General features: G+C 48.0%; 1 protein-coding gene across 1 annotated transcript in view; it reads right to left on the reverse strand.

Annotated features, from left to right (window-relative positions):
• Positions 1 to 1,486: 1,486 nt before the first annotated feature.
• GLDN (gliomedin) overlaps positions 1,487 to 12,779 on the reverse strand; it is a 57,520-nt gene continuing 46,227 nt past the window's right edge. The window contains exons 5-10 of the mRNA XM_087814613.1: positions 10,512 to 10,649; positions 7,994 to 8,122; positions 5,257 to 5,340; positions 5,034 to 5,159; positions 3,843 to 3,993; positions 1,487 to 2,559 (exon numbers count right to left, since the gene is read on the reverse strand). Coding sequence (XP_087670739.1) covers positions 2,091 to 2,559; positions 3,843 to 3,993; positions 5,034 to 5,159; positions 5,257 to 5,340; positions 7,994 to 8,122; positions 10,512 to 10,649 — 1,097 coding nt within the window. The 3' untranslated portion in view covers positions 1,487 to 2,090. The remainder of the gene's footprint in view (positions 2,560 to 3,842; positions 3,994 to 5,033; positions 5,160 to 5,256; positions 5,341 to 7,993; positions 8,123 to 10,511; positions 10,650 to 12,779) is intronic.

The following is a 12,779-nucleotide window of genomic DNA, read 5'->3' on the forward strand; positions in this document are numbered from 1 at the left end:
TAAGGGAACCAAGATAGCTCAGATAATTAAGCAAGACTGGGGTTTCTGGAACTTTTCCTTAAAAGGAATATATACTAATTTAATAACTAACCTCTTTGGTTGCTACCATACATACAATTAGTGCTGTGTATGTTACTATTACTAGCATGGCTATTATTATGAAATTATATTCATATCCAGGTCCCCTGGGTCCAGAAACAGCAACACATATACTTAAATACTTTAAAAGAAGACTGGCACTCATTACACATTGGCCTTGAACATGAAACTCTACTTACTTTTTTACAAAACGTGAATCTGAAAAGTGTTTTTAAACAACTGTGATGACATAACACAACCAATCTAATTAAAAAGGGGGGGGAATATTTTAAATACCCTTATTTTGAGAATATAACAAAAAATTCCCTCCTAACTGCCTAGGTATTTTCAGGGGTGGAGAGATTTAAATATTTAACTCTGTACATCCCCTAAGTGTTAAAATGCTTCCGTTAGTAAGTATAAAACCAGGGCTCAGAGTCAATGAGAATGGTCTCAGCCCCAGTCAAAAAGTTGCAGAGGCTTTTCCCCAAAACACACATGTATTCAGTGAAGGCAAATTGCTGAAAAATCTTTACAGAAGATTTTCCTCTAGTTTTCCCTCCTGCTGCAGGGCCCTAGGAACTTCCGAGATTCCTCTCTACTCTCAGCGGCCACGCCTGGCTGAAGGTTGTTTGAAGAACTGAGTTGGCAGAAAACAGACGAATTTAAAGGCATTTAAGAGCAAGTTAAACTGGATTTTCTCCTGGCTTTCAAGGGGACCAGATTACATCCTTTAGAACTACATTAGAGAAGGAGCAGTTCACTAACTGCCTTTTGGACAGCCACTTAATTTTATGCTATCCTTACCCTTTCCCTCTATCAAAAACTCAAACCACATAAATGACCACTTCTTAGTCTGGAACAAAACATAACCAACAGGCTCTGCTGAATAAGCCTCCCAAGAGTCAGGCTCACTGTATGTTCTAGATCAAGGGAGGGTGAAGGGCCAGACGGTATATGTTTTAGGCTTTGCGGGTCGTTACTCAACTTTTTTGCAATGACTCTGCCATTATAGAGCAAAAGTAGCCACAGACTAATTATAATGAGTGTAACTGTTCCAATAAAACTTTATTTACAAACACAGTTGATGGGCTTTGGCCCGAGGGCCATAGTTTGCCCATCCCTGTTCCAGTTAACCACAAATGCTGCCTCTCCTCTGAAAACTGTGGAGTGCTTCCCACAGTCCTAGCCATGTGCTGAGCAGCTTTTCCCACTCACTAATTCCCGCTCACACACTGGTTAGTACTCTGACAGCACACACCCAGCTGTGGCAGAAGCCAGTGAGGCCTGAGGACTCAGTTTATGACCCGCGGCTGCAGCCAGCAGGATCCGAGATCGACCGGAACCGGGAAGGGCCTGTTTCTGCTTTATTGGGAAACCTGGGCACGCAGCTGCTGGCTTCTGCTAATCTCGGATAGATCAGGAGCTGAGGATAACGGCCATTCTGGTTCTGTGGCGGCAGGTGCGGGTGCAGAGAAAGGTAATGAAATGCGGGTAATACGATACCTCAGCAGCCTTACAGGGTCGGGGCAGCTTCCCGAGGCGCCAAGCATAAGTCAGCACTAAGGAATTCATTGCTCAAGCAATTGGGCTGATCAACTCAGAGGTAATTTACTTAGCACATGTCTAAAAACAAAACAAAACAAAAGCCAAATATATACAAGTTGTAAGAGCAGCAACAGCCAAGAATCACAGAATTCCCTACAGGTAGAGAAAATCCTACCCATCATCTTAACCAGCTTTCAGATTACCCCCGGAGGGCAAAGGCCTGAAGAGGGAGAGGTAACCTGCCCAGCTGGTTTGTGGAGGGATCACCAAATCTCAGCCGTTCTGACTTACAATCTGTTATTTGCCCCTAAAGAATCTGAATTTAAAGGGCATTTACCAACCATATACACACTCCTAAGTACCTGGCTACCCTTACAGACAGTTTTCTGTTGGGATAGAAATGGTGTCAGAGAACATCCAAAGTTTATGGAGGGGGAAGAGAATGCATTCATTCCACCACTGGCTTAATGCAGCTGATAAAACCGCACAGGATAAAGCATTAAATGGCCATCTTCCCACGAATATAAATGCTGGTCTCTCATGTTGTATGATAGCATGGCAAGAACAGACTGAGTAGTTCTCAAATTAAAGTTTGCATTGATCTGCTTCCCTCCTAACAGATCAAAGGCAAATGTTATCCTCATATCCTTGGTGTCCGTGACATAGAGGATTCCTCGGGCAATGAAGGCGTTGCCGGCCTTGGATTTGGGGTAGGTGGTGTTGATGTGCTGCACCACAGAGAATGTCCTCGCATCCAGCTGCGCTACAAGAATGCTCGAGCCGTCCACACTGGACGCATAGATAATCCAGAGGCCCTTTTCATCGACAGCTAAATTGAAGTAAGTCTTGGAATTGGCAAAGAGGTATTTTCGATCAAAATACAAGGCATTTTCAAGCTTCAGAGTTTGGGATGTTTCTTTACCAAATTCAAATCTGAAATGTGTAAAAAAAAAAAAAGTAGATATGAGTCACCATTTTTGTGGACAAGGGTGGTTTTCTAGGCTCCTCTATTAAATTGGGGCAGGGCCTGTGGTTCTGCATTTCTAGTAAGTTCCTAGGTCATGCTGTTCTACTGGTCATCCCAGTGCTATGAGCAGTGGGTGTAAAGGATGCGACCCCATCTAAGTGTCCACCTACTAGCCATGTGACCCGAGGAAAATTCCTTCCCCTCAGTAATCCTCAAGTGTTGGCCAACCTCCTGAAATGCCCTCCCAAAGATCTCCAGAGCCACACAGGGCCTCGAAAGATGGTCTAATCCAGTCCTTTCATCTTACAAGTGAAAAAGCAGATGTGACTGGCCCAGGAATACAAGTGATTTGCAGAGCCAGAGTTTGAAATTGGGGCTTTTTCGTCCACACCATGCTGGAATTCTAAGTCAAAAATTTCACAGCAGTCTACGTTAAGAAGAAAGTCACCAGCTGGAAGAGATGCAGCAAAGTCATGGCTGTGAAGTCATGGCTGGTGGGTGACTGGAGAAATGGAGCTACACGTGGAATCCCATGCCCTCAACTCCTGCAGGCTGTCTGATTTGACCAACTCCAAATCTAGACCGAATAGTAAAGTAATTTATGATTCAAGAGGTACCTGACTCCAGGAATGAAAATTTGGACATTAGGCTAAAATAAAAGAAAAACACTAGAGGGTGCCATTGAGCAGCAGAAAAGTGAAGCGCATGAATCTGTGGATATGCACCGGAGCATAACAAACTTGAAGTCAATGAAGAAATCCCAAAGTAAGTTTGAAAAGAAACCAGAGGGGAGGGGGCTTGAGAAGGCCCTGGCTGCCCACCTCAGCTCACAGGGCTCTCCTTTCTCTGAATGGCTGGACTCCGGGACTGCCTTTTTGTCCCTGTCTGGTACTGGCAGGGACTGATTTTGGTGTGTGACAGCTTCCTGCCAGGGGGATCTCTGGGCTCTGGCTGCTTCCTTTCGCAGAGGCTGAGAAAGCTGCACCTCTGACCACTCCAGGTCTCCTTCTCTCTGGCTCCAACCTTACTCTTGGTGCTCAGACCAGCAATGAATGCAGACCCCAGACAGGGGCTGGGACATGGGATCATTCATCATGTCCTGCGGTCATTCAGCCAGCAAACCCTGACTGACCTCTGACTGTGTGCCAGGCCCCGGGGACATAAAGTGGCGGGAACGTGGGTAACCAAAGCACCACAGCAGGTGCTGTCCGGGATGCGTGAGAAGGTGCTGCGGGGCCGGGTGACTCACCTCACGATGGTGTTGGAGCCTCCTTTGTGGTAGTAGAGAGAGTTGTTGTAAACTGCGTGCCCACAGCCGTGGAAGTAATAGGGCAGGCGGATGAGCGAGTGGCTGCCGTTCAGCAGCGAGGCCTGGTCTTTGAACTCCTTCACCCTGATGCCTGCGGGGGAAGCCGGAAAGGCTGTCACCTGCCCTCTGGCCTGGCAACCGCAGCTTGGGAGGGAGTGGGGAGGAAGGTAAGAGGAGGGAAGCTGGAGGGACATGTCCTGTAAGGGTCCTTGTCCAGCTTGAAGAGTCTGACTCCCAAACTTGAAGTCCAGTTCCCTTTGGATTCTGATTTGTCTTTTGAACGCAATGGCCACAGAGTCGGCTTTGCTCCTCCCAGGAAAACTGTGTCACCCCTCTCGGTCCCACTCTAGGTTGTTTATAAACTTTCCTATCAGACTGACACAGGCCTAAACCAAGAACAGCGAATGCCTCGCAGTTGTTCAGTGCCCTCCTGCCTCCTGCTTCCCCCACAGCGCCCACTGCTAATTCACATTATTCCCTTTTCTTTTGGGCCCAGAATGCTTCTCAGCTGGCGGTCTGGGCGGTCACTACCAGCTGGACAGGCGGCCTTGATGAAACGAAGCCGCGTATCTCAGCTACTGCTCCAACCGGTGAGCACGCCCAGACCCCTTTTGGAATGAGGCCGCTGCTACCACGACATGACCACATCCCCCTGGGGCAGCATGACCAGGGTCGTGCTCAGGAGCAGTGTCCCTGCGAGGTGGCACTTCACCTCCTCCCCTGGCCTCTCTGTCCAACGGATATCTGAGAAAGGTGACCAAAAGTGCTCTCGGGGGGTGGGGGGGGCAGTGCCAACCTCAGAGACAGGCGGCTAGGCTTAGTGTTTGGGGTTTATGAGGCCGTCAGTCATAACCCAGTGTTGTTTGTTTCCTTCTGGAGACTCTGCCTGGATAGGCTACACTGGGGGTGCCCTGGTCATGTCCCTGTGACCCGAACAGCAAGGTTCTCCGTCAGTGTGCTCAAAGGAGGAAAGTATTCTGCCCACTCATTTGTGTTTCCTAAAATAAAGAGCAATTGTTACACCAAATAGCAGGGATTTCAGGCGGACACAAAGAGAATCAGCCTGAAGGTGGGCAACAGTGGAAAGACACGTGACAGCACAGATACAGATCACCTGCTAAGCGAAGGTACCTGAAAAATGTTCAGTCACCCAGATCCGTTCATCACTCTTATTAGCAGACTCTCGGATCCAGGTCCCAAATGTCTCCGTGACCTTTAGCACCTGTGTTGCGTTTCCAATGGAGGTGATCGTGGATTCTACCAAAAGAAGAGAGAAGGAAGTTACCCAGCTACCAATTATGACTTTAAGGCATCCAATTTCTGAATTTCGAAATAGGACGCTTTGTTTCTATACCCGCTCGTGGGGAATGGTGTTCACTGACTCTCTCATCAGCTTTTCCAACCAAGGTATCATCATTGGGGATAGCACATGTCTCACCTAAAACAATAACAACAACAATCAGGGCAAATGTAGTTGGCACAGTGAGCGTGTATAACTACAACTGGGCTTTCCCCCACCTCAATCCAGACCCTAGGCCCACCAGTGTCCCTTACAATAGGCCCACCAAGCGTTTTTGTTGCTTGCTTTTAAGCAACATTAAGTAGTACACTTCCAAAATTTCCCTAATTGGTGAGTTCCAACTAGCTTTTCATGACTACAGTTGCTAAGATGGTACCATCCCCAGAAGGTGCCAGTAAAAGAGGAAAAAGCAGGTTGAGCCAGCCCAGTCGGCCCTCAGCAATCTAAGGGGAAGAGAGGCTCACTGATGTTTTCCTGGCTTTCCAGGGCAAGTGGTATTACTTATCTCGATTGCAACTTTCTGGAAGGATTTTTGCTTTCAGGGAAGCTAATGGAGAGGTGTGAGGCCGCAGCCTTAGGAGGGGCCCACCTTACCCCTCCTTCCTGGACTGCAGGGGGCAGGAATCAGAGGGAGAAAGCCTGAGGCAGGTTGGCCCAGGAAGTCTGAGCCCCTCACCACCATCTCCCCGCCGCCTCTGCTTGGAGGCCTCCGCACGCAGGGCCCTGATGGACACCTCATTCACACTAGATTTGAGGCTACCCCGGAGCTGGAACCCATCCTCCTCAGTTTGTCATTGTTCCCGTAACAAATGGGCTTAACTCAGACCTTTGGTGAAGAGGTGGCTCAGGGTGGCAGAAGCAGGACAGGAGGGGAGGGACATGGCCACTGGGAAGATGAGAGGGCATGGACTGGCTGGAGTAAGGGCCCTGGTCTGGGGCAGGCTGGGGCAAATCAGGCTCTCTGGGAAAATCCAGGCCATTCTGGTGGGTTCGCCCTGTGGCTGCTGGATAGGAAGCAGCCGCTTGGCTGGCCCTGGCTGTCAGCGAGGAAGCTCACAGAATAGCCTGGAGATGTGTCCTTAGCAGTCGCCAGGGGGCGGACTCTCCACGATCTCTAAGTTCCTTTCTAGCTGGATGAGCCAGTGTTCCTCTGAAGTCCTTCTGTCCCCTGAGGTCTGTGCTGACTCCCCCACATACAGTTCCCCTCAGGAGCTTGGGCTTTGTACACGAAAGGGACAGGGAGACCCTCCTGTTCTTAGTTCGAAGAAAAGGCTCTCATTAATTCCTGTTTACCAACCTGCTTCTGAAGCTGTGGGGGCGGGAGGGGAGTTAAAGAAATGGAATTGCAGCAGGAGAGAGGGCCAAGTTCAGATGCAGAAAGCCTGGCAACTGAGGACGCATCTCTTGGGGGCAGAGTGGAAGACAATGACCTCCCATTTAAACCTTCATAGCTTGGTCTTCTCAACTCTGGGGCCAGCCCCACCGACCAGCCTCTCAGGAGTGAGGCGGGCAGAGAGAGTGCCTCTCCTGGCCCCCCCTGCACTGGCTGGATGGCAGAGCCTGGGCGAGTGAGAATTCCACAGGCTCAGGTCTGACCTCCCCTCCTCGGGGAAGGGTCCCTTCAGCTCATTCTCCAAGGGAAGCTGAACAAAGGGCAGATGCTAATGGAGGGGGTGGTGCTGAATGCCAGCGAAGGAGCAGCTGACTGCTGGGAGAATTATCATCAGGCTCCATTTGGGGGAGGGGGGACGCGTGTAACATCTTTGACAGCACAGATCTGCCCACTCTGACAGCTGAGTGCATGCCCCCAAAGTTCCTTCCAGAAAAAGCAGTGCAGCAAAGAGAACTGAAGATGTGTAGGAAAGCAGCTGTGAAATCCACAGCCAGTGTGACACACTCTAGCCAGGGACTCCTGTCTGCCACTGAGGCAACAGCCTCAAGTTGTACCCCCTCATGGCCTAAGTAAGTAGGTGAGCAGATCCCAGGTCACCGCCTTTGGGAAGAAGCAGCATCACCCTAGATGCATTTTCCATTAGTGTGGATCTTGGTTTCTAACTAGCTGTCAGTCCTGTGGCCACGCCTATCACAAACTGGCCACACAACAGTCCTCTTGGCCTCCTTGCCCTTGCTCGGCTGAGTCTCAAAGCGTGAATTCTGTCTCCGAATGGAAGGTGCTCTAAGAGCAGGGGCCTTACAGTCGAGCACACCTGGGTTTGAATCCTAGCTCTGCCACTTACTATTGAGTGTTTCAGTTTTGAGTCTGTAAATTGGTGACAATAACAATTCCTAAATCCTAGGATTGCTGTGAGAATTAAATGAACTAAGCAGTAGGCACCGTGCCTGGCACACTGTTAGCACTTAGAGCTTAGTGGTGGCCATGGTGGTGGTGTAGCATTTTGGGGAGGTAACCAGTCTGAACTTCCCCATCATCTCCTCTAGCGTTAGTCAAGCCCTTTATACTCCAGAAGTGAACAGCTTAGCCGAGAGACTATTTTGAGGGAGAGCGATAGTGAATTTGGCAGAAAGAGGAATAGTTTGGTGATAAGTGAAGGTAAGGAGATGAGGGAAGGGGGTAGGAGGCCCAATTCTAAACCTGCCACCAGTCCTTGTCCCAGGGACAGACTGCTCAGGCCTCCCACAAATATGTTCCAAGGGGGAATTCCCTGGATAAAATCTGGCTTTGGATGAATTCTCCTCCCTCTGTTTAAAAACTCCAGTCACAAAGCTTGGGAGAAGTCCCAGTTGGGACTGTTAATGGGGGAGGCAGGTTCCCTGGGCAGGGGTTGGTGACCTGGGCACTGGCCGTTGAACATATTTGGCTGCCGAGGGCCTTTAGATCTTCTGCTTCCAGGGGACCCTGGGGGACCCGGAGGGCCTGGGGGCCCAGGTGGGCCTGGTGGACCTGGGTCACCTTTGGCACCTGGAGAGAGAGAAGAAGGTTGGGGGAGATTGATTAAAGAGCCATAATCAGAGCTGGGTTTCACACAAAGGGAAAAGATCATGAGTGCCTCCCGGGAGGCTGGCGGAGCAGTCCCCCAACAGGAGCTGAGGAAGCTCCCATAGCAAGGGCTGAGCTCCAACCATGTGCCAGGAACTGTGCTAAGAACTTTATAAATCTCCTTGTGCTTCCTCCCAGCTGCTCTGTGAAGTAGCAGCCTCTCAGAGACTTCAGTCTTAGGGAAGTTTAGTGCTTTGCCAGCGGTCACAACTTGAATAGGCTGGAACACAGCCCCAGGTGTGTCTCACTCCAAACTCATCCTTCTTTCACTGGCTGATGTGGGTGGATCCCAGCCCTGACTGCTTATCAGAATCACCCAAGGAGCTTTAATACGATTCTAATGCCTGGGCTCCCTCCCAGACCAATTAGATCAGAATTGTGGGGAGGTGGGTCATTTGTATATTTTAAATATTTAAAACAAAATTTCAATTATAGTTGACATATAGTATTAGTTTCAGATGCACAACATAGTATTAGATATTTATATAACTTACACAGTGATCATCTTGATAAGTCTAGTACCCATCTGGCACCATACACAGGTATTAAAATATTATTGACTATATTCCCTATGCTATGCTTTATATCCTTGTGACTGTTTTTATTCATCTGTATTTTTTAAAGTTTCCTCCTGTGCAGCCAGGTATGAGAAGCACTGCTCTGTGTGGCAGGAGATATAAGGAGCTGCTGTCCAGGTCTGTGACCTGAGCAGGCAGCTGGCCCTGCTGAGCTTGTTCCTCCATCTCCAGATTGAGTCTCAGGCTCCTTACCTTGCCTCTTGAGAATGACTGAGGTCATACTGGGGTCACTGGGGTGAGTGTCTGCCAGCTGGAACCCTACAAAGCTGAAAGCAGCCATTCCTCTAGCCTCAGGTGCCAATATGGGTGCAGCCCTCTGCAGGAGCCATTGGTATCTAGAGCTCTCATAAAGATGCCATTGGGCTGGGCTGGTCAGCCCTTCGGTTCCACCCACCTGTCCAAGGCTCACATTGGTGACCTAAGGTCTCTTTAGCTGCCGCTTTCCAGTCAGAACAAATAAACCTTTTCAGTCTCTTTAGAGTGGGCCAGCAGGGGTCACGGAGGCTAGAGGCAAGTCTGTGGCCATGGGCAGGGCAGACATGATCCAACCCTACTACACCTTCTCCGCTCTCTGCCCAGAGGCCACACTCAGCTCTCGCCTGGTCTCCTGAATCAGGGTACACTCAGGGAGGCTGCTTTTCTGGATGGTTTGTCATCACCTTTCACCTGTTCAGCAGTGTAGGGGGATGCAGTGTTCTGGCTGTACAGACTTCCCACATAACTGAAGTCTGACATGGTCTTATATTTTCAAAGTATATTCATGTACCTTGCCCTGTCAAAACACTTCTTAAATTTTATGCATTTTGCATGGCAGCCTCCCCTGTTTATGAAACAAAGCATGCTAAATATAGTTTGATCTTTCCTTGGTGCTTTGGTCTCAGCACAGTGTCTGGCAAATAGCAGGTGCTCAGTAAATTTTTGATGGATGGATGGGCAAAGGATTCAGGGTCAGTATCCTGAACATCTATCATCTTAGCGTCTTGAGAACAGATGTCATGTCTTACTCATTTTTATATTCATAGTCTTAGTCCTTGGCAAAGTCCCCAATTCATAAACGCTGCTCTCTGATATTCGATAGATGTTTACTGAATACATTAATAGGATAGTTATCTTTTTATGATGGAAATGGTCTCCAAAGTACTGTGCTTTTACAATCCTTCTGCCTCCTCCTCTGTGACCATCAACTGTACCGACTCTTTCTGCCAGGTGATTGTCTTTCTGTGACTCACTGCACCTTCCCCACCCCCTCATTGACACCAACTATCTACTTTTAATCTGGGCTGAAAACCAGAAAAAGACGATCAGCAGCCATGTTGCCTCAGTTCTCTATGTCAAAGGCTTAGGATAAAGGCCTGAGGATGGCCCTATCGCGACAGGAAATGCCTGTGCTTTCTGTCGGTTGTTCTCTGGAGCATGTTAAATCGCTTGCTGACATGCGTCATTCTGGACTGTGCTGGTTCAATAGGTATTTGGAAAAAGGAAGCTTCCTTCATCCTAATTTAATCCAACCATGATGTTTAGACCTGAATTATTTGACTTGCTTCTGCTTAGATCCCAGATTTGGTCCTGTCAACATTGGGGTAACATGCACACTTTTCTCCTTTTTGAAAGAACAGAACAGGTGGCCACATACGGCGAACGAGGTGACAGGACCCAGAGTAGCCCCTGCATAAAACCCGGGCAGGTCTCTAGGCCTGTGCACCCTGGGAGAGGGCCTGAGCGCAGCCTCTTACCTGCGGGGAGCACATCATTGGACACGTCTCCCTTGTCCCCCTTTTCACCCTTCTGCCCTGCCGGGCCCTCATTTCCAGTCAAGCCCAGTTCACCAGGGTCTCCCTTTTCCCCTGGGATTCCTGTGGCTCCAGGTAGTCCTGAGAAAAACAATGATATATTAGCCTGTTGTGCAAGAAATTCTGACATACTACTTCATGACATCACATGGTGCACTTTAAAAGTGAAGCAGCTTCAACAACCAAATAGCTAACATACAGAACCACTTCAGGACAGCAGTGTGGCCACCAGTGAAGAACAGTATCTCTGGGGGGCTCTGATGGAATAGTTTTAGAGACATTTGATTGGAACAACAGGCTGAACAGAGGGCTGAAGCACAAAGGGGGACAGTCACAGGAAAAGTAGCAAGAACATAAGGCCTGATCAAAAGTCCGATCCCTCCACACAGGTTGGACGGAGCACTGTGAGGGGCTGACTTGGTGTTATAACCGTGTGTGATGTCATCTGCATTATTTGTTTAATTCCTCACAAGGTACTGGAGTGGATGCTGGACACTTACTCTCATTTTTAGAAATTAGAACTAAGGCCTACAGTGGTTATAACTGATGCTGCTAAGTGAGCAGCAGAGATCTTCTGATTCCATCACCAACGCCCCCTTCTGTGGCATTCAGATGCAAAATGCCTTTACTCCAAATAGCAAAACAAGTGAAGTTGCTCTAGGGACAGGTATTAAGATGGATGGTTATAGTGTGAACAAAGTGCAGTGTGTGAAACTTCTGCCTCTGCCCCTGGGGAGCCATCACTACAGATATTGCAGCCCCACCACACACAGAAACCGTTGACATGTATGCCATGACCTCTTTCAGCGCTGCTCTATGGGCAGCTCAGGATTCTGATCCCTCGGAGAAAGGAAGCATAGGGAGTGGAACCCAAACAGAGCCTGGAAATTTTGCTATGGTGAAGAAACAAAAACAAGAGTTTGGGGACATAGAGGTGGCTAGAAGTTGTGAGATGAATATAAGAAAGGAGGTAGTTGTGCACAAAGAGATGGAGAACTTCAGAACTTGGATTCTTTGGCTAAGTAGTGATTTGTGCAGGATGCAAGATGGGGGAAAGAATGGACAGGAAGCACTTCACTACACAACTCTCAGAGCCTGCACAGGGGAAGTTCTCATTCCCACCAGTCAATACAGAGGGATCTCAGAAAATGACAGGATGTGGGGTAGAGTCCTTGGAAAAGTCTTGTCTTAGTAGTGGGGCTAAATAAGCCCAAGATTCAAGGCTGCTCTGGGTCCATCATAACAATGCTTAAAAACAAGCTTTGAAAGGATTAGACTGATCTGCAAGGAGTTTAAATGCATCCCAGAATAGAGCCCCAAACTGAATCATTCAGTCAAGGTGATGCAGCAAAATTAACAATTTAAGAGAAAATCACATGATCATCTCAATGGATGCAGAAAAGGAATTTCCTAAAATTCAACATCTATTCTTTTTTTCTTTTTTTTTTAATATGTCTTTATTGATTTCAGAGAGAAGAAGGGAGAGGATGAGAGAGAAAGAGAGATAGAAACATCAATAATGAGAGAGTCATTGATTGGCTGCCTCCTGCACACCCCCTACTGGGGATTGAGCCCGAAACCTGGGCAAGTGCCCTGACTGGGAATCAAACCACGATCTCCTGGATCCTAGGTCGATACTCAACCACTGAGCCACACAGGCTGGGCTCAACACCTATTCTTAATAAAAATTCTCATCAAACTAGGAATAGAGGAAACTTCCTCAATTTGAAAAAAGGCATCTATGAAAAGCCTACGGCTGACATCATCCTTAATGGTGAAAGACTAAATGCTTTCCCCCTGAGATCAGGAACAAGACAAGGTATCTACCCTTATCACTTTTATTTCATACTCTACTCACTTTTAGCCAGTGCAAAAAAGCAAGGAAAAAGGAATAAAAGGCAGACAGATAGGAAAGGATGAGTGAAAACTGTCTTTATTTGCAGGTGACACGATTTTTATGTAGGAATTTTCAAGAAATCTATAAAAGAGCTACTTGACCTTATAAGCACCCAGGGATGCTAGGGACTTGAGAGAGAAATTGATTACCTAATATGTGAGGTATTGCCAGATATGAACCAATTAACATGATCTCTGATTGTAGGGAGCCCTCTGTTCATTTTGAGGACAGCCTCCTGGAGATACTGCTCAATAGAGATATTATTCATAGTGACAGAGATTTTAGGCAACAGGAAAGAGCCAGAGGCATGCTTT

This window comes from Miniopterus natalensis, chromosome 1 (assembly GCF_054644295.1).
Source record: "Miniopterus natalensis isolate mMinNat1 chromosome 1, mMinNat1.hap1, whole genome shotgun sequence".
NCBI lineage: Eukaryota > Metazoa > Chordata > Mammalia > Chiroptera > Miniopteridae > Miniopterus > Miniopterus natalensis.